Source organism: Medicago sativa, chromosome 7 (genome assembly GCF_051527215.1).
Source record: "Medicago sativa cultivar Bolivia chromosome 7, Bolivia_mono, whole genome shotgun sequence".
Lineage (NCBI taxonomy): Eukaryota > Viridiplantae > Streptophyta > Magnoliopsida > Fabales > Fabaceae > Medicago > Medicago sativa.
The window spans coordinates 101,606,036-101,630,858 of record NC_140755.1 but is presented as its reverse complement, the minus strand read 5'-3'; the positions used below and the strand labels follow the sequence as shown (position 1 = coordinate 101,630,858).

The 24,823-nt window shown below is 31.1% G+C and overlaps 2 protein-coding genes across 4 annotated transcripts; both read left to right on the top strand.

The window, feature by feature from the left end:
* Positions 1-2,285: 2,285 nt before the first annotated feature.
* Positions 2,286-2,960, top strand: RALFL22 (ralf-like 22). Its single transcript, XM_085724575.1, has one exon. The coding sequence runs from the start codon at positions 2,395-2,397 to the stop codon at positions 2,776-2,778; it is 384 nt and encodes a 127-aa protein (XP_085580701.1). The 5' UTR covers positions 2,286-2,394; the 3' UTR covers positions 2,779-2,960.
* Positions 2,961-18,279: 15,319 nt separating this feature from the next.
* LOC146911373 (ATP-dependent caseinolytic (Clp) protease/crotonase family protein) lies at positions 18,280-23,837 on the top strand. Of its 3 annotated transcripts, none has more exons than XM_085724572.1 (10): positions 18,280-18,612; positions 18,813-18,917; positions 19,234-19,356; positions 19,465-19,524; positions 20,292-20,388; positions 20,480-20,553; positions 21,994-22,047; positions 22,144-22,227; positions 22,626-22,753; positions 23,541-23,837. In XM_085724572.1, the coding sequence occupies exons 1-9, from the start codon at positions 18,349-18,351 to the stop codon at positions 22,722-22,724; spliced, it is 960 nt and encodes a 319-aa protein (XP_085580698.1). In that variant the 5' UTR covers positions 18,280-18,348; the 3' UTR covers positions 22,725-22,753; positions 23,541-23,837. The 3 variants fall into 3 exon arrangements, with proteins under 3 accessions (XP_085580698.1, XP_085580700.1, XP_085580699.1); XM_085724574.1 differs by lacking the exon at positions 23,541-23,837 and adding an exon at positions 22,870-23,094; XM_085724573.1 differs by lacking the exon at positions 23,541-23,837 and adding an exon at positions 22,863-23,094.
* The last annotated feature ends 986 nt before the right edge of the window (positions 23,838-24,823 follow it).

The window sequence follows — 24,823 nt, the reverse complement described above, 5'->3', positions numbered from 1 at the left end:
TATATATATATATATATATATATATATAGGGTTATGATAGAAGACACCTTTTGTGAAGGTGTCTTTTATCAAGTTACTCTATGAGCATTTGTTAAAAGACACCAACTACTTTTTATGAAGGTGTCTTTTATCAAAGTTATAACTAAAAAAGTGAAAATCACACCTTGAGGTGTGACTTGATAAAAGACACCACACTACTTTTTATGAAGGTGTCTTCTAACATAACCCATATATATATATATATATATATATATATATATATATATATATATATATATATATATATATATATATATATATATATAGGTGTCTTCTAACATAACCCATATATATATATATATATATATATATATATATATATATATATAGGGTTATGATAGAAGACACCTTTTGTGAAGGTGTCTTTTATCAAGTTACTCTATGAGCATTTGTTAAAAGACACCAACTACTTTTTATGAAGGTGTCTTTTATCAAAGTTATAACTAAAAAAGTGAAAATCACACCTTGAGGTGTGACTTGATAAAAGACACCACACTACTTTTTATGAAGGTGTCTTGTAACATAACCCTATATATATATATATATATATATATATATATATATATATATATATATATATATTTTCAACTTTAGAGCGTATATTAACTCATATATTGTTTTCCGTCATATCAATGTTATTTCAATTCATTTGATAATCTTATTAGTCAATGAAATTGTAGGATTATATGATTTGTCCAAAAAAGCCATGATAATAACTTTTTTTTTTCTGTGTAACGGGTATGTTAAAGATATTCACGATACGGTTTGGTTTTATTTTGTAACATAAAGTCGTTTAATCTAAAGATAAAATGGTTCTCAGCAAGTGGACAATGAAATTTGTTTTTCGAATTTGTTGTCATTTGAGTTAACGATAAAAACAACATATAATAATAAAATCAATAACGATTAATATTTTTTATATGCTTAGAGGATACAATACAAGGTTGGCTATAGTGGGAGAATAAAAAGCGAAGCAATAAGGAGGATATCCTGATTAATTATCACCTCCATAAAAAATTAACAATCGACGTACTAATATTGGATGTTTTAGAAAAAAATTATATATGTTTGTTACAAAAACGGTTTATCTATGTGATTTTGTTCTATTTTTAAAAGTAATATAAATTTTGATGGAGACAATTTTCATTCATAAAGTGTAAAAAATATCTGTAATAAGTGTGTTTTCTTCTGCGGTGATAAAAATTGATTTTGTAAAATTGATTGGACTAAAATCAAGTTGTCGATAAAATGTTATATGTTTGAATACATTCGTGTAAAAATGAATCGAAAAATAAATTGACTAAAATCAATTTTAGAGAAACCAAACATTACAAAATCAATTTCACACCTTCAAAATTAATTGTGACTTATCCAAAAATAAAACCAAACATACTATAAATTATTTGTGATTTTTACTTACATAAGTTTCGATATTAGCACCTCTTTCTTAACCTACAAATGATGTTTGTTTACAATCAAAATATTTGACATTTACACAATTAAAACTATCATAGTCATTATAGCAAGGTCAAACATATATACGAGGTCTTAGAGTGTGTTTCTCTAAATGTTTCAATTTCAATTTTTTCGATGTTAATTTTTGGAGCTACGACTTTAAGTTGAAGTCCATAAGTGAATGGTGTAATTAAATCTCTCGAATTATTCAGACCTTGGCCAAATATGAGTTTTAGAAAAACAAAATCAAACGTATTTAAATTTAAATTGTTCGATCTCAATTCAACGACCACGATGCTTCTCTAGGTGTAGAAAAATTGAGCAGTTAGAGCATCTACAATGGTGAGGTCTTCACCATTTAAGACCTGGTACGTAATAGATACTCCCATTGTGGAAAAAAAATTGGAGGTTTTAAAAGATCCAAGGTCTAACTTAAGACCCTCATTCTTAAATGGGTCCACATCATTTTTTATTAAAATAATAATTTTCATGGCTATTAAATAATATTTGTGAAACCCTATTAGACCCTTTATTAGAGAATCTCTATTAGAGTGGTTGAGTACTTATTAAGTACTATTATTAAAAAATTATTAAAAAATGATGTGTCCATGTAGGACCTATTTAAGACCTCAAAATTGAGAGTCTCCATTGTGGATGATCTTAGAACTTAGAATGTTAGGTACAAAACCCACTGTTGAAGTGGTGAGAATGGCATTTGATGTAAATAAAACGAATTGTAGTGTCATTATTCAACACACGAGTCTTTTAAATATGACATTAATGCTCAGCTCCTAAACCTCTTTGTCCTTATTAACCCATTCTTTTGCAAAACCAAAACCAACAACTCCTCCTCAAACAACCAAACACACAACCTCAAACTCAAAATCAAAATCAAAATCAATGGCATCGAATTTCTACTCTCAACTCTTCCTCGTGATTTGTGTCACCCTTTTGATGACAACGATGATGAGTTCTTCTCCAACAGTAGATGCAGCTGGAGGATTCGAACTTGGAGGAATGGAATGGATTCATCAAACAAAAACAGCCACCTGCGAAGGTTCCATCGCTGATTGCATGTTACAACAAGGTGAAGAAGAGTTTCAGTTTGATAATGAAATCAACAGGCGTATCTTAGCAACCACCAAGTACATCAGCTATGGTGCGCTTCAGAGGAACACTGTCCCTTGTTCTCGCCGTGGTGCTTCTTACTACAATTGCAGACCCGGTGCTCAGGCTAACCCTTACAGCCGTGGATGCAGTGCTATTACGAGGTGCAGGAGTTAAATTTTCTTTATTTTTTTTCAATTTTTGAAAAAAAAAAAAGTTTATGATTAATGATGTTGGGTTGTGAATTTTTATATACATTAATTAATATTGGATTTCGATGTTAATCCATTTATTCGTGGGTCACTGTTGTGAGTTGTGACTCTTTTATGATGAATATACTGTGCTATTGGAGTTGTTAATTAATGTTAATTATGTTTATTACGTATTACGCGTTATGTCCATGTCTGTATGCCAGCGTGTGGGTGTGACTGTAATATGTTGTCGTTTTCCTGATGATGTATGAATAATTGAATTAATGTCAGTGATTCATTCATTGTATAGTTTTTTTTTTTGTCTTTTTTCTTTTTACCGTTGTTATCCACTAGTACATTTTTTAAATTCTTTCTCAAATCTAGAGGAATAGAAATTTCGAAATTCAATTTCACATAGTTACCGTTGCCTTAATTTGTTTAAAGTTAAATGCTTTGCTTTAGGTGCCGGCCTAAGCATAATGCTTTCCTTTTCATGTTTGCATAAATAAAGCATATGTATAAAAGAAAAGTGATACTTTTCCTTCAAAATAAATAAATAAAAGTGTTGCTTTAATAATTGAATTGGAGTTGAAATAAGTTTGGTTTTGAAGGATTGCCAATTCGATTAGTTCTTTACCGGTGACATTATTTGTTGTATGTGATTGTGAGTGATCATGTAAAGCAAAATTAGCTAAATAAGGCAACGGTAAATTTTCATTTATTTCTTTACATAAAGTTCATGTCCTTATCTCGTTTTGTGTCGTCCTATAGCTTTGGTTAATTTCACTATTAATAGAAAAATAAATAATAATTACTACTTACAATTATTTCCTAATATTTTATAGTAGTAGTACATGTATTGTTAAGGTTTGATGAGTACGCAAACACGCGGAAGAAAATAGATTGGTAAGAGTGATCAATGGTTAGATTAATGGGAGGTATACGCCAATTGCCGGCAGGAAGAGTTCTTCTACTATCACATTATTTTCAAAATATATACTGTAAATATAGTTATTAATTCCCTACCCTTTATATATTTTAGTGGTTGGTTGGTAATAATGATGGTTCAATCACATATCAACTTCTTACTCAGTCCAAGTTAATAGTGGTCCCTTTTCCAAACTCTGTTTATACTATTTATTAAAAAAAGACCCACAAATTACTATTTGTGTATCCCTTTTCAAAATGGGAAGCACGTAGTGAGATTTCTTTTGTAATGAAAAGCCACCAACTATCAATAGGTGAGATTCCATTGGTCATGGTGATGGGACCCCATATTAATGTGGAATGGAAGGTTGATGATTTGGTATAATTTCCTTACTTACCAACTAACTGAGCTTACCCAGTCATTTGTGTTTGTTCATCAGTTTTTTCCTTGGTTAAAAGTGTTTGGTCAGCACTTACATTCATAACCTAACACATTTGATTTTGGAATTAGAAGTGTAATTTACTTTACTTTATGGTGTTCTCGCATCACATGTTGAAAAGTTAGTAGAGATCTCTTGTAGACTTTTTTTTTTTTTGACAAAAGATTTCTTGTAGACTTGCAAAGGCAACATTCTGTTATGTTTTCAGAAAAGTTGAACAATTTGCACCCTTCAATTTATGGGGGAACCGATGCTTGCTGCCAATGCATTTTAGAGAAATTCTATTCTAATATGATCACAGGACCAAAGAAATAGTGTTTGGTCACACACACATAAAGAAATATTTTTTTAATAATAAAGAGGAAATTGATAAAAAAGATGATTGGATATTTTGAGGAGAATTTTTTTATGTGTGTGTCCAAACATTATTGATTTGGTCTTGTGACCATGAAAGAATACCTCTTAAATTGGGCATTGTGGGTTAGTTTGCCAAGAGAAAGTGGAATGATTTTTAGCGTATGTTTGGATTTTGAAAACAGTTGCGGTGACACCGCATCACAGAAGTTAGAATCTGTGTATATCAACACAGAAGCTAGAATTTGTGCAGATTTGGATGAACAATGAGATTGACATAATCACGATGCATAACAGTAAATTTTTAGCAACAATTACATTTTTTAGCTTCACAAAAGTACGGTGTGATTTTCAATATACTCAACCAAACAGACATTTTGTGCTTCCTAACAATCACCATACTATCATTGGAAATCAAGTTTTTCTTAGCCAACCTGATTCCAAACAAGACCTAATATATCATGTTCAAGGGTATATTAGGCCCCTTAAAAAGTAAAAAAGTAAGAAAAGTCTAAGATTTTGGGCTAAAAGGTTATGTGTTTAAAGGCTCTCACCCAAAAATTAAAGAGAAATTAAATACAGTTAAAACAGGAAAATAGAGTTTCCTAAACAAAGGAAATACTACCTCCGTTCCTTTTTAATTATCACTTTTTGACATTTTACACAAGCCAAGACAATCAATAATTGTTTCTACTTTTGATGCAATAAGTCATACTTTTACTATAATGACCTTATTAATTTAACATCTCATTTCATATATTTATCTCTCCGCAATAAATAACAAAGGATAATATTGGTAAAACAACATTTAATGATGCATTGAACTTTGAAAGTGATAGTTAAATAGGAACAAAAATTTTCTCCAAAAGAGACACTTAAAGAACGGAGAGAGTAATATTTAGAAACAGTAGTATATCTCGCGAAGCAATTTATCCTGACGGGATCACGACTAATTTACAGCCATATAAGTTTGCTCCTTCCACAATACAAGGAGGGCAGTTTTGCAATTAAGAAAAAATACATTCAGTACAAATTAACTGTCGTGAAAATTTCGCTAGCTTATCCATCGGGATAACTAGCATTATTCATTTAGAAAATAGGCACGCTGCTCTCAATTCCACAAGTTTGTTGGATTGATGTACCTATATTACCTTGCAAAATTTGACGAAAGTTGCACTATGCCCCCCTTTCATGTACATAATTATCGAAAGATGCGTGCAGAAGTTATATTCTGATTTCTGATATTTTCAGAAGTTATGTTCGAATATTCTCCAAAGATAACTTCCAATTCACCATTTGTACTGATGATGATTTTCAACGTAAGCCAGAGCAAATGAGAGATATATCGACCAAAAGACCAAGTAACATTGGAAGAAAAAAAAACCTCTAAGAGGACAACCACGCCATTTATGATATCATTATCTTAAGAATCTGCCAATATGTCACACGCCACTTTTTTGTGCGTTTGTTTGCGACAATGTTTGTATCTACTGTCCCATTTTTTCTTATCGGTTTTGCTATGACCCTTCCATTTTCTGGGTCTAACATTTGAGGTATGTCTAAAAAAAAATCGCCTCAAACCCATCAGTTGCTTCATGGTTTCTGTTTGTCTGAATCAAACCTTTAGTTTGATCATCATTTTTGTGATCAATATTTAGTTATTTCTCCGGTCACATTTGGTAAAGATATAACTAAACAGTTGTTTCTGTCAAAAAAAAAACTAAAAAGTTGTTAAATACTTCCTCCGGTCACATTTATAAGTAAAAAACAACTTTTTAGGTACATCCAATAATTAATGTATCTAACCCATAAATATAGCCAGATACATTAATTATTCAATGTACCTAAAAAGTTATTTTTTTTGTTTATAAATGTGACCGGAAATAGTACATGTTAAAATGAATGTTGTTAAAACACTTCTTCTGAATGGATCATAAATCTTTTTGATGTTCTTCTTAGTCTCAAGTGGTGAACTAAACTCCACATGTGGAATTGAAGGACCATTATGCCTCGTTTCTTTTATGCGAACATTTTATTTTTTTTTGCTTTTTTTAGGGGACTAAAATGAGACTTCATCTCTTAACTATTTCTTTATACATTATAATTAAAGGGTCATGCTAACTGGTGCTCCCGGACACTAGCATACCAAAAACGGAAATTATTACCATAAAAGGAAACTGTTTTTGACTTTTATAAATTAATTACACAATTTTAATGCATTAACTATAATTTCATTTTTAGTATGCTTAACCAGTGTCCCAGAGGCACCGGTTAGCATTTCCCATAATGAAATTATCGATTTTGTATTTTTAAACGCAACAATGATATTTAAACCTCCTCTAAAAAATATTTAAACCTGACTAAATCTTCAACACTTATTTGACTCTTAATTTTATTTTAATATCTATGATTTATTTTCCATATCAAGATGTTTAATGCACGACAGCACGAGCGTCCAATAGATTATTTACATGACTATATCAAACCATTTTCTGATATTGAATTCATCTTTATATAATACAAAAACATACATCTATAAGCAATAGTACACGTGGCGTCTTCATATTATCCATCCCATTTAATGTTTTTTCATCAACCAATCAAAATGGATCTTTACTCATTCATTTTCTATTAGCCAATCAAATTAAATCATATGACTCATTTATTTTTCATCAACCAATCAAAGTTGATTATGACGTATTCTTTCCTATATATAGACAATTTGATTTTCATTATTTTCATCTACCTCTTTCTTCTATAAAAAAATCATTGCTTTCAAGCCCATTCTCTTTTATTTTATTTATTTATTTATTTCTTATTTTTTATTGTTTTATTGTTTAATTTATTTAAAATTTCTTATTCTTATGTTACTTTATATTGTGATTTCTTGTGTTGTTGTTTTCTTATTCATATTCTCTCTTTTCAATTATTTTTTTGTGTTTATAAGTTTTTTGTTTTTGACCGGATCTTTAGTTTAGACATGGAAGTCAATCAAGAGAAAAGAAGAAATGCATCACATATCAATCAAAAAATATATCGAGGATTTCTATAACCCTTTTGTTTTATTTTAATCTCTCGATACTCGCAACCTTTTCTATCTATTTATTTTTCTTTGTTTAACTTTTCTTATTTCTTATGTTTTTATTTTACTTTTGATAATTTGCTCTTTTATATTTTACTTTGGTGATTATATTTGATTTTTCTCTATTTTTCCTACTTTATACTTGAGATGGAAATCAGATAGACAAGAAGAAATGCATCTCATTTTCACAAACCAGATTGAATTGATAACTTTGGAGTGACATCTTCCAATGATCTTTTTTTTGAGAGGAAAATGTTACTTTTCTGTATATGTCAAAAAAGAAAATCGTTTTTATGGCATCTTTAATTTATTTTTTAGGTAAAAAATTCATTTTTCTTTAACTAAAAGGGAGCAAGGTGCTATACTAAAATTTTAAGTGCATTTCAAAAAATAATAAACCCAGTAATCATTTATGCTTTATTTCTTTATCCAAATTAAATATATAAATGAATTCATACAATTATTAAAATTAATATCCTAATTAAAGATTATTAAATTATTATGTTTTTTTAGAGAAAAATATTAATTGTTTTATTCAAATCCATATTTTTGTATTCAATGCATTCATTCTATTATTAAAACTAATAATCACAATGTTATACCCTAATTTTGGACCTAAAAATACTAGCTCAATTCTTCTTTTCTTGCATTTCAAGTCATTTGAATATGTCTCTGATCAATTGTATCTTTCTCTACATCTTATTTCAATATTACTTGCAAAATTCATGAAAAAGGGTATTTTAGTCATTTCCTGTATCCAAACTCATTTTAGTCCTTTAAACATTGTTTGAGTCTTTTCAACTGGTTTGAATAAGTCTTTATTTCAATTCTACGTCAAAATCCATTTCAAGAAATTGCATTTGAAGTCATTTTGAGTCAGTTTAGCCCTAGGGGCTTTTTAGTCTTTTCATGTGTTAAAACTCTAAAAATTGTCTCCGAGTCTTTTAATTTTGCTTGCATAGGTTCTTGCTTTGATTCCTTGTTAAAAAACATTTTAAAATTGCATTTGAGTCGTTTTAGTCCCTAGGGGCATTTTGGTCTTTTCACACGAAATTTTGGCAGAGAGAGGTTACTTTAAAGTACCTCATTTAGTAGTTGGTTCATTTTAGTCCTTTTTGTTGATTTTATTTTTTTGGTTTCACTTTACGTTATTTTCCATTTACCAATTTTAATTCAATTTTATTTCAATTTTCATTTTAGCCCTAAAAGTTTCTAAAAATTGCACTTTAGTCCTTTTTCATTTTATTTCTTTTAAAGTCTTTTTTAATTTAGGTTTTAGTCCTTTTAGGTCAAATTTTTATTTTAAGTCCTTTTAGGTCAATTGCAATTAAGTTCTTCAGTCTTAAAATTTTTGCAGTCCAGTCCTTTTTCAAATTGCATAATGGTCCTTCAAGTTCCCAATATTGCAAAAAGGTCCCCAAAGCAAGAGACTCAGCAAGGCCGAATTTCACAAGTCCAGTACAAGTGTCACAAACTTATTGGTTCAGAGTATCACACCTGGCCTATAAATAGAGGTCAACTCATCAATGCACAAAAAAGATCCCCATTCAATCACTGACACATCATCAGAAAGCCCTAACAAACTTTCTCTCTCCTCAAAACCCTAGCCACCGTAACAAACTCTCAACCACCACACAAACCACCGTAACAGAATCAGAAACCACCCTAATTACCTCAATTCATCACAAATTCGTACCAATCATCACCAGAAAACTCAATTCAACAATTACTGCACAAGATTGATTCAAACTCATGGAAGATTCTCAGAAAAATCATCATCACTGAATCTTCACCTTCGCAATTCAAGCAAAGATTCATCAAAGACGAATTTGCGATCACGAAGGATTTGGTGAGTGAAGAAGAAGAAGAGGATCGAAGCAAAAAACGAAAAGGATCGAACACCAGAAAAGTTCGAAAAAGACGAAGAGGAAGAAGACGAAGAAACTTCGATTTATTTTCGAAGTTTCAATCAAAATATACCTCGAAGACGAAGAAGAAGCTTCAACATCTTTCTCCTCTTTCTGTTGGTTCGAATCTCCAGTTTTCAACAGGTATATTCAAAGAACCTTCTCGTTTTTCACTTTAAATCATCATCGAAGGCTCAAAATTGAAAATAAACGGTGAATCGAAGTGAAAACTTCGAAAAGATTCAATAAAAGTTCAAAACGAAACCCTAAACTGGAAAATCATGAAGATTCACCGTTTATTTTTCAAATCAGAGTTCAAATTCGTCATCAGTGTAGAAAATAAGGTAAGTTAGGGTTTCGTGTCAAGAAATTTTGAAGAAGTTCCAAAAAGCTAAAAACCGTAAGGATTGAGTTCCGATCTACATAGATCTAGACCTCTTTTGTGATTTCTGGTGTTAGATTCATGTTTAGGACGAAAAATAAACGGTGAAAAGCTTTAGATCGTAGAGTTTTGATGAGTTTGGGTGGTGGTTAGGTCTCCGGCGGCGGTGAAACCCGCCGGAGAAGATGACGGAAACCTAGAGAGAAGGGAGAGAAGTCTGAGAAAAGAGAGAGAAATAAGTGTTGCAAATGAACCTGGACCGGTCCCTTTCACTTATATAGAGTGCTTGAACCAGACCGGTTCACATGAACAGTCTGGTTCACCCTTGGGCCAACGTCCTCACCGTCTGATCTAGGGTTAGGTTGATCTGGATCAATCCAACGCCCCTGATGCGTTTGGATGATCCAGATCCTTTTTTCCCTTGGGCCTGAGTTCCTTCTTTCCGTTTTCTTATGTTTGTTATTATATTGCATGCTGTTTCTTGCTATTTGCACCCTTGCCTGTCCAAAACTTTTCATAAAAATTCCTAAAAAATTCCTATGTGTTCTTGATCTTTTTCTTGATATTTTTGTGATGTTGTTATGTGTTAAGTCTTGGTAAAAAAAATGTGTGTGGTATTTTCTTATTAATTGTTACTATTTTAGTTGAAATTTGTGGAGTTTTATATGTTCTTGAGCTTTAAAAAATGCCTTAAAATTCTAAAAATTTTCATGTATATTTCTTGTTATTTTTGTGATATTTTTATGCATTTTGTTCACTGAAAATTTTGTTAAAAATATATTAACACATTTTCTTGCATTATTTCTTGATTTTATGTGAAAAAACCTCTAAAAATTTGCCCAATTCCATTCTATGTTCTTGATGACTATTTGATATACATGATATATGTCTCTATGAATCTTTAGCTACTGTTTGTACATAATTTTGATGCTTGTGTGTGGATCTTGATTAGTTGCTTGGTTTACAAGTTACATTTGTGAATAAATAATGCAAGTGTGCCTAAATTCACTTAAAAATGCAGGGTTCATCATGTGGCTTTAATTCTCATTTTAAAAAAACTGAATATATACTTTTGAAAAATGTATTGAATTATGAGAGCTATAAGCTATGTGTTTCTTGCATTCCATGGGTGAATTTTAGTCATATTTTGCACTTGTTTTGGCTTTATTTTGTGTTAGTTTCCATGCTTTTGCTATAGTATTCCTTGCCTTATTTCCCTTTATATTATCATGTGCTACTAACCATTTTCTTGTGCTTCATGTCTCGTACATTCCATAAACATATTCCATCATTCAACCTTAGCTCCATCTCTTGCACTTTAATTCCTATGCTAAGACTTAGAAATTTTGCAATTTCCTTTATGTCTAAATTCTTGCAAGACCATAGAATGTATCTAGGCAAATGATGTAAAGGACAATGGACTCTAATGATGTACACCGACACAAGCACCGACGCATGCACACACCCCACTTTAGATGTATGGCTAGGATATGCATGTTTAGATGTATGTTTAGGATTGAATGTTTAGATGAATGCCTAGGATTTACACTTAGAAAAAATCATTTTCCAAAAACATGAACAACATCACTCAAGTGATTTTCTTAATAAACCCTGGGATCCAAAATCCCATTGATTTTCTCTTTTATTTTCTTAATCAAATTTCAATGAAAATTAATCATACTTGACTTCTTTTTTCAAAATAACTAATCAAACCCCACTTTTTTCCTTAAATCTCATGCCTTTAAGGCCTCTCAATCTCCATTCTTCAAAATTCCAATTTTCAAACTTAAAATCAATCAACAAAAACAAAAAACATTTTTTGGAAGAGAACTGCGGTGGATTTGATCCCTTAAAAGGGTACGTAGGCAAGGAATCAAAATTCCTTCAATTCAAATAAAATAAAAATTCAAACGCTTTCTTCTCCCTCCCAATTCTTGATTTAGTAAACTCTTAGGTGCAAATATCACTTTTCAAATAGCATTTAAAAATAAAGCGCGCGCGTAGAAAATAAAGACGGTTCCTATAGGATACTATAGTCGTTATGGGTGCCTAACACCTTCCCGTAGCGAAAACAACTCCCGGACCTCGATTCTCAAGGGTTTTGCTTATTTTTTCCCTTCCCAAGAAAAAATGAGATATCACCGGTTAAAAAGGTTCAAACGTAATCAATGTTTGACACCCGAAAACCAAGATAAAACACACAGATGCTTTAAAACCGACTCCATATTTAACTCTTTCCATAATCTTCGCTTCATCCATCATTTCTACAAAAAAAACAATTCTCTCACAACACTTCTATAAACTTGAAAATTTAAATTGATTGATTTTGAAATTGTAATTACTATAATTTAATAAAATGAAAATCAGGTATTTTGGCTCAAGTCGTTTATTAACTCCAAATAAATAATTTTTTGAGAGAATCTGAATTTTAGTTACTTCACAGTTGAAATTTGAATTAGTAATGTTCATTTCTCCTAGGAATTGTAGGGTTAACACACACAATAAAAATATCAAGACACATAAATAATCAAACAATATAATTTCCACTAAACGTGCATTATTACTTTTCTAAGAATAATCAGATTAAATATTTCATCATATTTTACACCAATTTCTTTATTCAAAATTGATATTGCAAAGGTATGTACTGCAAATTTGATTCTATTTAATGATGGTTTTTTGGTTCATGCTACTAACAGTTTGATTTTGTATTTTGTTTGTGTTGGATTGCAGCCTAATATATCACTTCCTCAGTTAATTTTTTTTTTATCATGTAATATTTTAGTGTTTTATTTGAGAAGTTTTTTGACAAACCACAAGAAGACATCTCTATTATTTGCAAATGTCTTCCTAAAAATTAAAAGCACATCTGACATCTTTACATTCTAAAAAGCATTAAACACTAATACACCTCATAAAAAAGTTTACACATGTGATATATTTGACAAGACAATGTGTTAGTGTAAACATGCATTAATATTTTAATTACCTTATTTATAAGCGGAAAGTTGTAAAAGTCTTATAATTGACAAAACTAAATGAATTTTCGATTACTTATTAATCATGTTTCAATGGCAGCCATCAACTTATCATAATTTTTTGATTACTCAACCAATCAAATGAAGTAAGCCAAATGTAAATTTTGTTGGTAGAACAAATATAACTTCCTAACAAGCAAAATGTTAAATGCTTTTCCTCTCAACTTTCAACAATAACATAGCATTTTGACGTGTCATTTTTTCCTTGATCTTTAATTTCCATTTTTTTTCTTTTCTCAAATAAGAAATGTACAATTAATGTCATTGCAACGACCATTGAATATGAGTATATGTCATTGCAAGGACCATTGAATTGCTTATAAAATTGAATTAATTCAAATTATTTATGGTCAATTTGTTTTCAAAAAAAAAAACAGATTCTAAAATTATGTCTGATTATTCATTATACAATTGATTTAACTATAATGTTAAGAGTAGTCTCATTTTATTGTTTTACAAAAGATGCAAAATCATGTTAGCATTTAATTGTAATATCAATTGTCTAATTCAACGTATTTATTAGTTTTCTTTGATTGTGTTTTTTCCATGATGTTAGAGGTTGTTGGTATAAACTCGAACAAAGAAGAAAAAAAATAATTTTTTTTATAAAGAAAAAAATTAATCTAACAACTAATCTCTCTATTAACAAAAGTCTTTCCATATTTCAAGAGTACGCATGTCATCTTAAATTTCTAAAGAGTATTAATTATTTCTTCGTGTCATAAAAAACGTATAGCTAAAAAAAACGTATGTTTTAAAATAGAGATTACGGGTATTTAAAAAAAAAAGTATAGCTAATATTTGAGTCTGATATTGAGAGGAAAACAATATTACGTGGTTGATTTAAAATCATGTAGCTAAAAAGCAATGTGAGGAAAATCATTTTAACTATTGTTTTAATTTACGAAAAAAATCATACATAATTATTTATTTTTTTATAAGCAAGGAGGTAGGGAGGACATCAAGATGAATCCACAACATCCCAACTCGATTGACACCCTGCACAAACATCCATCGTCTGCCGCCTACTCTATATATATTATACATAGAGAAATTATTACATGAACTCTCACCTAACACGACATTCTTACACCCAACCAATTAAAATCCAACACCTCAGTAAAATAATTAAAAAAAATATTAAAATCAGGTTTTTTTTTCCTTATTATTTCTGACGTTTTCTCTTTATCCTCTCCCCACTTTCTTTAACTGATCCGCACCACCACCCCTAACTGATTTTAATTGTTGGGTTTTTATTGGTTGGATGAGAGTTCACATAAGAATATCTTTTTTTTTGGCACTGTTACAATGTAACGAGGAAAAAAGAAAAGAAAAAAGAGGGAGAAAATAAATTAAGTTCCAAGCTTATCTCTCAGTATGAGAGATTCCATGTCAGGCGGAGGGCAGTTCCAGTGAGCAGAGCACCTTGCATGTGATCCTTCCTTAGCCATAAATCATCACCTTTTATTATTTAAACTAATTCCAATGTAAGATGTGTCATTTTTATATAATAAGTCAGTCAAATGGCATGCTTTTGTATATTTGCATCATATTCTAAGTTATTACAAACATCATCGCATAATTTCCTATTTTGTACATTATTGAACACGTAATTTTTTTTATTTGAAGAATGAACACATAAATTATTTTTCTTTACTCTTTATATAATAAACATTTTTCTTACTTCAAATCAAAAATATATGTGACATCTTCACATTCTCCATCTTTTTTGATGTTTTTTTATTTGTTTAGTTTATGTAATTTATAAAACATGAAATGACTTAAAGAGAATACTAAAAAATAATTATAAACTCATTCAAATCTCAATTCACAATAAATGAAAATGGTACACTCCTATAATACGTGATTTCTTTTATGGGAAAATTGATAACATTAAGCACCAAATAATATAAAAAAATCTCACTTTAATTTGACATGATATACATGGAACTTTTGTTCAAAAAAATTGCATATATAATCAATTATCATTGATTAAGTACTGTTAGGTGGAGAAAAATATCTTGATCATTTTTTTTCAACCAATCAAATCAAACCATGTATCCTTTGTTTTAATTTTTAACTGGTCAGAGTCAAGCAAATCATCATAAGTTTTTATATGTTGAATTGTACATTACACAAGTGAACCAATAAAATAATAGCATAGTACCAAATTTTAATATGTAAATCAATTAGAGTATAACATGCGTCACTTTTTATGTTGCGAGCCAATTAAACATTTTAGAATTAACCAATTTCGCATCATATTTTTTATTTGTTTAAAATGTAACTTGCTTCCATTATTTTCCTATATATAGTATATGTTTCTTTCATCATTTTCACATGCATATTTCTTCCAAAGAATGCTGTCAAACTCCAAAAAAAAAAAATGTCATTACACCAAGATCCGATAACTTCTCTGAGATCAATTCGGTCATAGAATCATGAAGCAAAGTTGTTCGAATCATTCATGCTTGGTTCGTTCATGATGTCATCTGTGACACACATCCGTTCTATCTAAATATGGTTCTCATGGATGCATCAATATGTATTTTATGAATGTAATTTTATTTTAACTTTTTAAATTATTCTAATTTTTGAATTTTTATTTGAAATAATTTTTATATTTATTAAAAAAAATAAGCAAATGGAATCAAAAAACTAACAAACCAGTTCATCATAAAGTTCAGAGTTATAAGGGAGTCTGCAGTGGGTTGGATCATTATATTTGGTTAAAAGAAACCCTAAAAAATGATATTGACAGCACATCTTCATCAAAAAACTTAAGACATTAGGTATATTGGTCATCTTACTTACATGTTGCTCAATATCTACTCTTGCATCTAATATAAAAGTTTAACTCACACATGACAAATTAATATCTCTCCCTTAAATGTGAGACTCTCTGTGTCTATGATATGGTGAAATAGCCGAATAAGGTGTCAGTACAACATGATAAAAAAGTAAGAAGACGAAAGAAATGATGAGGGAAGATAGTAAGTTACAAAAGATGTTTTGCTCTTTTCTTTCATGAGGGGAATAAATGACGAGGGAAGAGAAAGTAAATTACAAAAAAGAAAGAAGACGAAAGAAATGATGAGGGAAGATAGTAAGTTATCGGTAATTTTATGAGTTTGTTGAAGGAGTTAAAGATTATTGAATAATTATGCTACCATAAAATTAGACTCATTAAGAAAATGTCACATCAATTATAAATGTCTAATAAACATGTATTTTATCAACTCAACATAACACATATTTTGTCAAATTTCATATTGACACTACATTTTAATTTAAATTCTTTAGATCCATGTATGTGGATAATCTCACTTATATATTATTCAACATCTACTCTTTCATCCATTGTATAAGTTTTACTCATCTCACCCTCAAGTGTGTGACTCTCCGCGTCTTTAATTATGTGACATAGTCAAACAAGGTTAAACGAAGGCACAACATGGTCAAAAAGGTGATTTGATTGTAATCGAACGGAGGGAGGTTTATGTTCTTTTCTTTCGTGAAAAGAGAAAATGAAAACTAGAAAAAGAAAGAAGATGAAAAATATATTTGAGATTGAGAAATATGTCTAATGAAAAAGAAACTTTAGATTGAGTGAATTGTTGGTGATTTTATGGACATGTTGAAGGAGTTGAAGATTTATGGGCTATTAATTTACCAAAAAATTAGACACAATTTAAAAAAACGTTTGAACATTTAAAAATGTTTAATAAACACGTATTTTGTCAACTCAGCATAACACATCATCGTTTTTATTTGGTTAAATTCTAACAAAGATCAGAATCGAAAGAATTTGAAATAATAGAAATTGGTTAAAAAATGTTGCATTAAAACGGATGACACCCAAAAAATTAAATTGGATATAAAAATTAAACAAATGAAATCTAAAAACTAACCAAGCCGTTCATCGTAATGTTCAGAGTTCTGAGGGAGCCTACAATGGATTGTATCATCACATTAGGTTAAGAGCAACCACACAAATGAGATTGACACGACATCGTCGCCTAAAACCTTAAGACATTAGTTATATTGATCATATGATTCATCCATTTCTCAACATCTACTATTGCATCCAAATAAAGTCAAATAAAGTCAGACCGAAGGCACAACTTGGTAAAAAAAGGTGAGTTGGTAGTGGTTTCATATATAAATGTTTTTGTTAATTTTTTTTGAGGGATTATTCATTTATTTCATGAAAAGATAGAAAGTAAATTAAAAAAAAAGAACAATAAAAAGAAATTAGAACATGATAGAGAAATGATAAGGGAAAAAAAATTAAGGAATGTTAGTTTCATTCGCGTGAGTATAGGAAATAGTGAGTTGTTGGTAATTTTACAAATTTGTTGAAGGAGTTAGAGATTATTGGTATTTATGCTACCAAAACAGTATACTTATCAAAATAAAAATGCCACATCAATTCAAATTGTAAAATAAACATGTATTTTGTCAACTCAGCAGAACACATTTACACTTTTCCATCGTCAGATCCTACCAAAGAACAAAAGTGAAGCAATTTGAAATAACAGAGATTAAATAATATTTTTTTTGCATGAAAGCGAATGACATCCAAAAACTAAAATTTAAACAAATCTCAAAAACTAACAAAATAATTTATCATAATGTTGAGAGTTCCGTTAGAGACTATTGGGTCGTATAATCATATTAGGCTAATAGCAACTACACAATTGAATCATATTAGGCTAAAAACAACTACACAATTGAGATTGACATCACATCTTCACCCAAAATTTTAAGACATTAGGTGTATGAGTCATATCATTTATATGTAGTTCAACATCTACTCCTACATACACTGGAATTTTAACTCACTTGATACATTCACATCTCTTTGTTAAATGTCAGACTATATGTGTTCGTGATCCACCACAAAGAACCACGCCCGTGCACTATCTCACAATGTTAAATTGCGATATCGTACAACTGTTAGGCCTTCTGAAGGACCAACCACTGGTGTGAATCGACACATTTGAGAAAGTTCAACCACACATGTGAGGATGATACCACATTTTCATCCAAAATATTAAAACTTAAGTATGAGTTTTTTCATTTATTTGTTGTATATTGAGCTTGAACTGCATTTGATAGCACAATATCCTCTCTCTTAAGTATGATGAAATTCTAGCCCGTACTTGGCACGGGTTTCTATACTAGTATCATCCAATCTATTAGCCATATTACATCATTTTTTTTTCTCTTTCCTTCCATTTTAAGATGTTTAATAGATGAGCGTCATAAGTACATTTTTTTTTAAATAAACAAAATTAAATATTGGGTCAGGAACAACTTAAAAGTATCATCTACCAAAAACAATCACACGCTTCATACATTCACTCTATAGTATCCCCAGCAGTTTTCAGTGTCGTGTGAGAAAGTGCAACAAAATCACCACCATGGCGACATGCTTTCGAGTACCCATATCCATGCCCGCTTCATCTACTCGTTTCACTCCAACAAGAAGATTGAGAACTCTCAGAACCGTTAACGCAATAGCCAAATCCAAAATTCCTTTCAACCCTAACGACCCATTTCTCTCCAAACTCGCTTCTGTCGCTGCTTCTTCCCCCGAAACACTTCTTAACCCTTCTTCTTCTCCCGATAATCTTCCTTTTTTGGATATTTTCGATTCCCCTCAACTCATGGCCACTCCCGCTCAAGTAAGTTATTCCAATTTCTAGAAATTCAAGAAAATTAGAGATTATTGTTGCTTGTTATGTGTGATTTTAGAAGTAGTTTCGATTAAGGTTAGACGGTTTTAATGATGATAATTACAAATTGAGTACTTAACATCTTTGGTTAAATATGATACGCTCTTTGCATTAATTTTAATTATTATTATCTTCTGTGGTTGAAACAGCTTGAAAGAAGTGTTTCATACAGCCAACAACAACGACCCAAAAGACCACCTCCTGACCTGCCATCGCTTCTGCTCAACGGTCGAATTGTTTACATTGGCATGCCTGTAAGTGTTCAATTGTGCATTGATTTATGTTTTCTTGAGAAAATGACACAATTGAATGTAATTAAATGTTTCGGTGTCGGACACTGGCATGTGTCAGACACCGGACATGCCTTCCAAGTGTGGTGCTTCAGAGATTATGATGTTTGTAACTGTATTGTTTGTAGTTGTATTATTACCATGACAGGATTGAGTTTCAAACTTATATGTATTATCCCTCTTAATGCTCTGAATTGATTAATCCTTTTATTTTATTTTATTTTATGGGAATTGCTATTTGTACAAACTGTTATGACTGTTTCTTGTTTCTACCTATCAGTTGGTGCCGGCTGTCACGGAGCTTGTTATTGCAGAGCTTATGTTCCTGCAGTGGATGGCTCCTAAAGAACCAATATATATTTACATCAATTCCACCGGGACTACGCGGGCGGATGGAGAAACGGTAATTGGCTGACACCTTGCTTGTTATATTGAAATGTTTGATGTTCTGTCCGCTTGGACACATGCTTTGTATGGGTTCAACTCATGCATTTATTGTTTTTGACTTTAGGTGGCGATGGAGACAGAAGGTTTTGCCATTTATGATGCAATGATGCAGATGAAAACTGAGGTTTGTTTCTTCTCATTGACAATGCACTTCAAATAATTTTTTATACTTCTTGTTGACTTTTGTTGATGATTGTACTTGACAGTAATATGATGACACAATTATTTTGGGTTGCTTTGATTTATGGAAATTGTGAAGCGTAATGTAATTATGATGACTTTAACATTACCACATCAACTATTGGGCTGTGGTGTAAACGATTCATACTGCTGGCAGCATGGTGGCACATTAGTAACTTATGTTTATAATAACTGCACGCATTCTTTTTAGTGCCACAGTTAAATTTTACTCCCTCCGTCCCTATATCTAACCACCCATTTGACTTTATTTTTGTCCCTAAATCTAAACCCCTTTTCAAATTACTAGATGCATTTAGTATTTTTTCCTAAACATACCCCTAATTAATACTACTAACTTATCTTGAAATTTAAAAAGTCAAATTTAATACATATACAAACAAAGGACAATATGGTAATATTAACACACAAAACAGACATAATAATTATACTGACAACTTTTCTTAAGAAATGTGAAAAAAGCAAAGGGGGGTTACATTAAGGGACGGAGGGAGTACTTCATATGACCTGGAATTTGTTTTTGATTTAATCTGAGTAATGTACTTTTAAAGAATTGTGATGGATAATAGGTTAATTATTTGTGTGCTCAGGATCATGTGTAATCATGCATCCTTTTTAAGCGATTTGTTCATCTCTTTAAATAGCATTTGAAAATATCATGTCCCACGTATTTGGCTTTTGCGTCCTGAGCAGATAAACACAGTTGCTCTTGGAGCTGCTGTAGGTCAAGCCTGTCTATTACTTTCGGCAGGGACTAAAGGTAGACGCTATATGACGCCACATGCAAAAGGTACAGCGTGGACCCAATTGTTTCTATGTTTTTGTTTATAGTCCTTTAATTCCTCACAGATTTGATACTTTTCTATTGGTTACTGTTTCAGCCATGATTCAGCAGCCTCGTGTTCCATCGTCTGGGTTGAGACCTGCAAGTGATGTTCTTATTCATGCCAAGGAGGTTAGTCAAATTTATTTTGCTACACTGTGTTTTTATATTGGGAATGACGAAGTTTGTTGTGTTTTTGTTTGATTTTTTCCTTCTCATGTTGTCGATGTCTGACAATTGGCATGTTCATGTAGAACTTCCGTCTGCCACACTATTTTAAAATACAATATCTTAGTGTATTTCCTTACTATATTTGAGCACATTTTCAATTTATTTCTTATTATCCAAACCTAGTGTCCATAATCAGCTGGTAAATTTGAATGTGAGCATCTTTCTAGTTCATGACTTGTGATTTATATTCACTCAAATGTTCCAGTTACAAATATCCTCCATATATTTGGAATGGATAGTTCTTTCTCACTTCCATGTGTAGTTTTTTTCTCTAATTTGACTCTAAGGCTATGTTTGGTAATGTCAATAATCTAGCTTATAGAGTATTGGAATAGCTTATAAGCTTGTTTGATCAAATGAGACGTGTTTGGTAAACAAGCTTCTCTCACCAGCTTATAGCTTTTTTTGAGATGCTATTTCAAGTAGCGTTCGAGTTTACAGCTTATAGCCTCTCACGTTGTTATCTTAATTATATTATTTCTTTAACCTTTTGCCAAAAAATAATAATTACCCACTAACTAAAATTAAAAAGTGCACTCGTGCTCCTTCCATTGCATTCTTCTAGTGTTCTGTTACCACTTATTTGTTTTTAAATATCACAAATAGAAAAAAAGCCATGATGCAATGTTTGGCGAAGTCCAACTTCGTATTTCAGCTAAATTATTGGATTGAAATTTGAAACCCCATCTATGCACAATCGGTAATCATCATTGTTTATTTCTCAAGTCTATAAACATTACATGTAGTTGGATCTAGACAATAGAAAGTTAGAAGCATCAACAACAATATATATAGCCTCACTCTAATGTTAATATGTTTTGCGAGTGAATTTTACATAAAAGTTACACAAACAACTAATTACACATAAAACCACTACAGGTTTAGAAATGAGTGACTTCGATGTGTACTGCACAATTTGTCCTTGAAGGTTTAAACCATTACAAGAAAGAAGTGACAAAGAAAAGGAGGGGATGGGAACAAAATTCAAATCATATTTTTTCTTGTTTGTTTTATTAAATGTTTTTTTATACATTTAAAATTAAATTATGTTCTTTTATATTTATGAGAGCTAAATTTACCCAGCACTTTAACGTCAACTGACTAGCTCTTCAGCTATCAGCTATCAATTATCAGTTATAAGCTAGCTTTTAAGCCATCAGCTAGCTTATGACTTAGTTTAACCAAACTGAGCTTAAATGTGAGCTTAAATGTGAACCTGAACATTTTTCATAAACCTTTACTGTACATCTATCTATTTATCTTCACTCTTGATGTTCTTTTATTTAAACCTAAATGTCCAACTATGTCTCTAAATCTTTGCCTGTACTCCAAAATTTTCAGGTGATGGTAAACAGGGACACTCTAGTTAAACTATTGGCCAAACATACAGAAAATGTGAGTATCTTGCATTAGGTATTGGATATCATATTTATTCAATGGACACGAGGGGAAATCTAATATTTTGTTATTTGCTTCTTTTAAAACTACTAGTCCGAGGAGACAGTTTCCAATGTGATGAAGAGGTCATATTACATGGACGCATTATTGGCTAAGGAATTTGGGGTCATTGACAAAGTAAGTGCTTATTTACATCGGGTTAAGAGTCTGTTTGTTTCATGAATGATGCTAGTAACACTCATTTTAACATACTCTTCCTAACACTCACTCTCTTATTGGTTGAAATACATATAGGTTCCACCACTTTATGTGGAACCCATTTTCAAAGTTGTGGGACCCAAATGTATTTCACCCAATAAGAGAGCGAGTGTTGGAAACAATGTTAAAATAAATGTTGCTTGCATTAATCTTGTTTGATTTTTTAATTAAAAAATCAGTTATTTTAAAAGATTCAGTTTTCAAAATTTGTTGAGTAAATTACTTTGACACACTATTAAAATCACGTTTTTAAAAGATTCTTCAGTCTATGCTCTCATGCTTTGCTGACCAAACTAATGTTGGAACACTGTTCTCAGATTCTTTGGCGTGGCCAGGAGAAGATTATGGCAGACGTTCCTTCTCGGGATGATCGGGAAAACGGTACTGCTGGTGCTAAAGTTGAAAATAGATTTTAGTTTCTCTTTTGGATACACATCATGCTAATGTGAGTCAATTATCTTCCTCTCTAAATATGTTACTGCGAAATGTGGAATGTATTTATCTCACTTGTTTTTGATGAATGGTGCTGCCTGCCTCTGTTTTGATGGATGGAGTGTAAAGGGGCCTTCTGCATGAAATTTGATTGCATGAAGCCATGAACTACATAGATGATGTGTCCTTCATAAAAGCTCCTATGCTCCCCTGGGAATAAATTCTGGAGATTGCAGTATATGGTGCAGTGTTTGGAAAATTAGAAAACCAATTCTGAATAATTTAAACCTGTATAAATTTCAAAATATTATAGTTATTGTCTTATTATTATTTTTGGATAACTTTTGCCTAAAACATGTTTTTGAAGTACCTTTAAATGTACTTTTGGTTTCTATTATTGAATATTTGTTTGAATTGTAGATATAGTGTAAAATAGGGATAGGGGGAGACATAATAAGCAACATTTGGTTCATACAGGAACTGGTTTGTTTAAAGCCAACTCCTGTGTTGAACTTCTTAAACCTTCCCGCTTTAAATAATCTGGCAAGTTTGAGATAACCCATTTTGGCACATCTAGTCAATAGTATTATTGCAATGTGATGTGCATCTACTCTACTGTATCTAGACCTTTTCTTGGAACACCCTAGTCACAGCTTGATATCCTTGTCTACTTGGTTAACAGACTTGCTATAGCTTTTAATTTCCTCTGACATGCAATTGTTTTCTTACATTTTTTTGTTTTTTCTAAAGAATGTCGAGTGCAGTAGGTTCTAATTCGTAGTTGTGTTGCTGCATTGCAGGTTACAAACGTTCTGGGCCCTAATACCAGTGTTGGAGGTTTCTGTTTATCTTTTACTTTTTAAACATTTTTAAAAATCAAGGGCTCATAGGAATTTTCCGCAACTATTCACTGAAAAGTGAACTGTAGTTATTATGAAAGCTGTAGTGCATAGAAGGCATGGATGATTGAACAAAAAAACAACGTGCTCATTCCTCTATGCGGTCATATAGTGTTTGGTTTGTTTATGATCATATTCTTGTTGTGTTGTCAATTATATTCTTTTCTTAGCAGGAGAGTTCTGTGTGTTTCTTTCTCATTTTCAGCTTTTCTCTATCTGTATTGAAAATTTTACTAGCTTCCTCCCATGGTAACTTTCTTGACCTATAATCTAAGCATATGCAAACGGACGTATTTTCTTCTCCTTTTTCATTCAAAAGTTTTGAGATGCTCAATTATCCAATTAATGTGAGGCAATCAGTTCATTGAACTGCAAAATTTTTAATCCAATTAAGGGTGATGAGATGCTAACTGACTTCTCTTATCTTGCTAGTTCACTAAACAGTCAATTAAGACACGATATGGTTGATTATTCTATTCTATACATCTATTACTTAACCCCAAACAAATCATGTGTCTAGAATATCACTTATTAAAGGGAAAGAGACCTTAAACAAAGCACATTTTTAGGAACTTCAGCAATGATAGACATTGTTTTTTTGAACAAGCAACGACGTTATCTTGTGAAAGTAGAATTTTATGCTGTTTTTTTGTGCTTACAATTGAGAGCACGACTTGATAGGTGAATGTTCAACCAAAACAAGTGAAGATGGTTATTCATGCCTCTAGGTTCAATTTCATATATTCTTCTTCTCTTTGTTTTTATCGAATCGTCACAGATCATGTCGTAATATTAGTTTCTTTTGCAAGTTGTTCTTACAATTGAGAGCACAACTTGATAGGTGAATTTTCAATAAAAACAAGTGAAGATGGTTATTCATGCCTCGAAGTTCATTTCATATATATGGAAAATATTTACCTATATAGAGGGAAATTAATTTCTTTTGCAAGTTGTTCTTACAATTGAGAGCACAACTTGATAGGTGAATTTTCAACAAAAACAAGTGAATATGGTTATTCATGCCTCGAAGTTCATTTCATATATATATGGAAAATATTTACCTATATAGAGGGAAATATTTACCTTAATTGTGTACTTTACTTTTTGAAATTTGAAAAAGTGTTTTTTCAATCCTAAGTGTTTTTTCTTTCTATTTTTAATTGCTTAACTAGTGCTCTAGGAAT

What these genes read in the sequence shown, in the direction of transcription:
- RALFL22 (XM_085724575.1), top strand. Translation starts at nt 2,395, where the DNA reads ATGGCATCGAATTTCTACTCTCAACTCTTCCTCGTGATTTGTGTCACC.
- LOC146911373 (XM_085724572.1), top strand. Translation starts at nt 18,349, where the DNA reads ATGGCGACATGCTTTCGAGTACCCATATCCATGCCCGCTTCATCTACT. An exon ending in CGCGGGCGGATGGAGAAACG is followed by an intron (nt 19,357 to 19,464) that starts GTAATTGGCTGA and finishes TTTTGACTTTAG; the next exon opens with GTGGCGATGGAGACAGAAGG. An exon ending in TTCTTATTCATGCCAAGGAG is followed by an intron (nt 20,554 to 21,993) that starts GTTAGTCAAATT and finishes CAAAATTTTCAG; the next exon opens with GTGATGGTAAACAGGGACAC.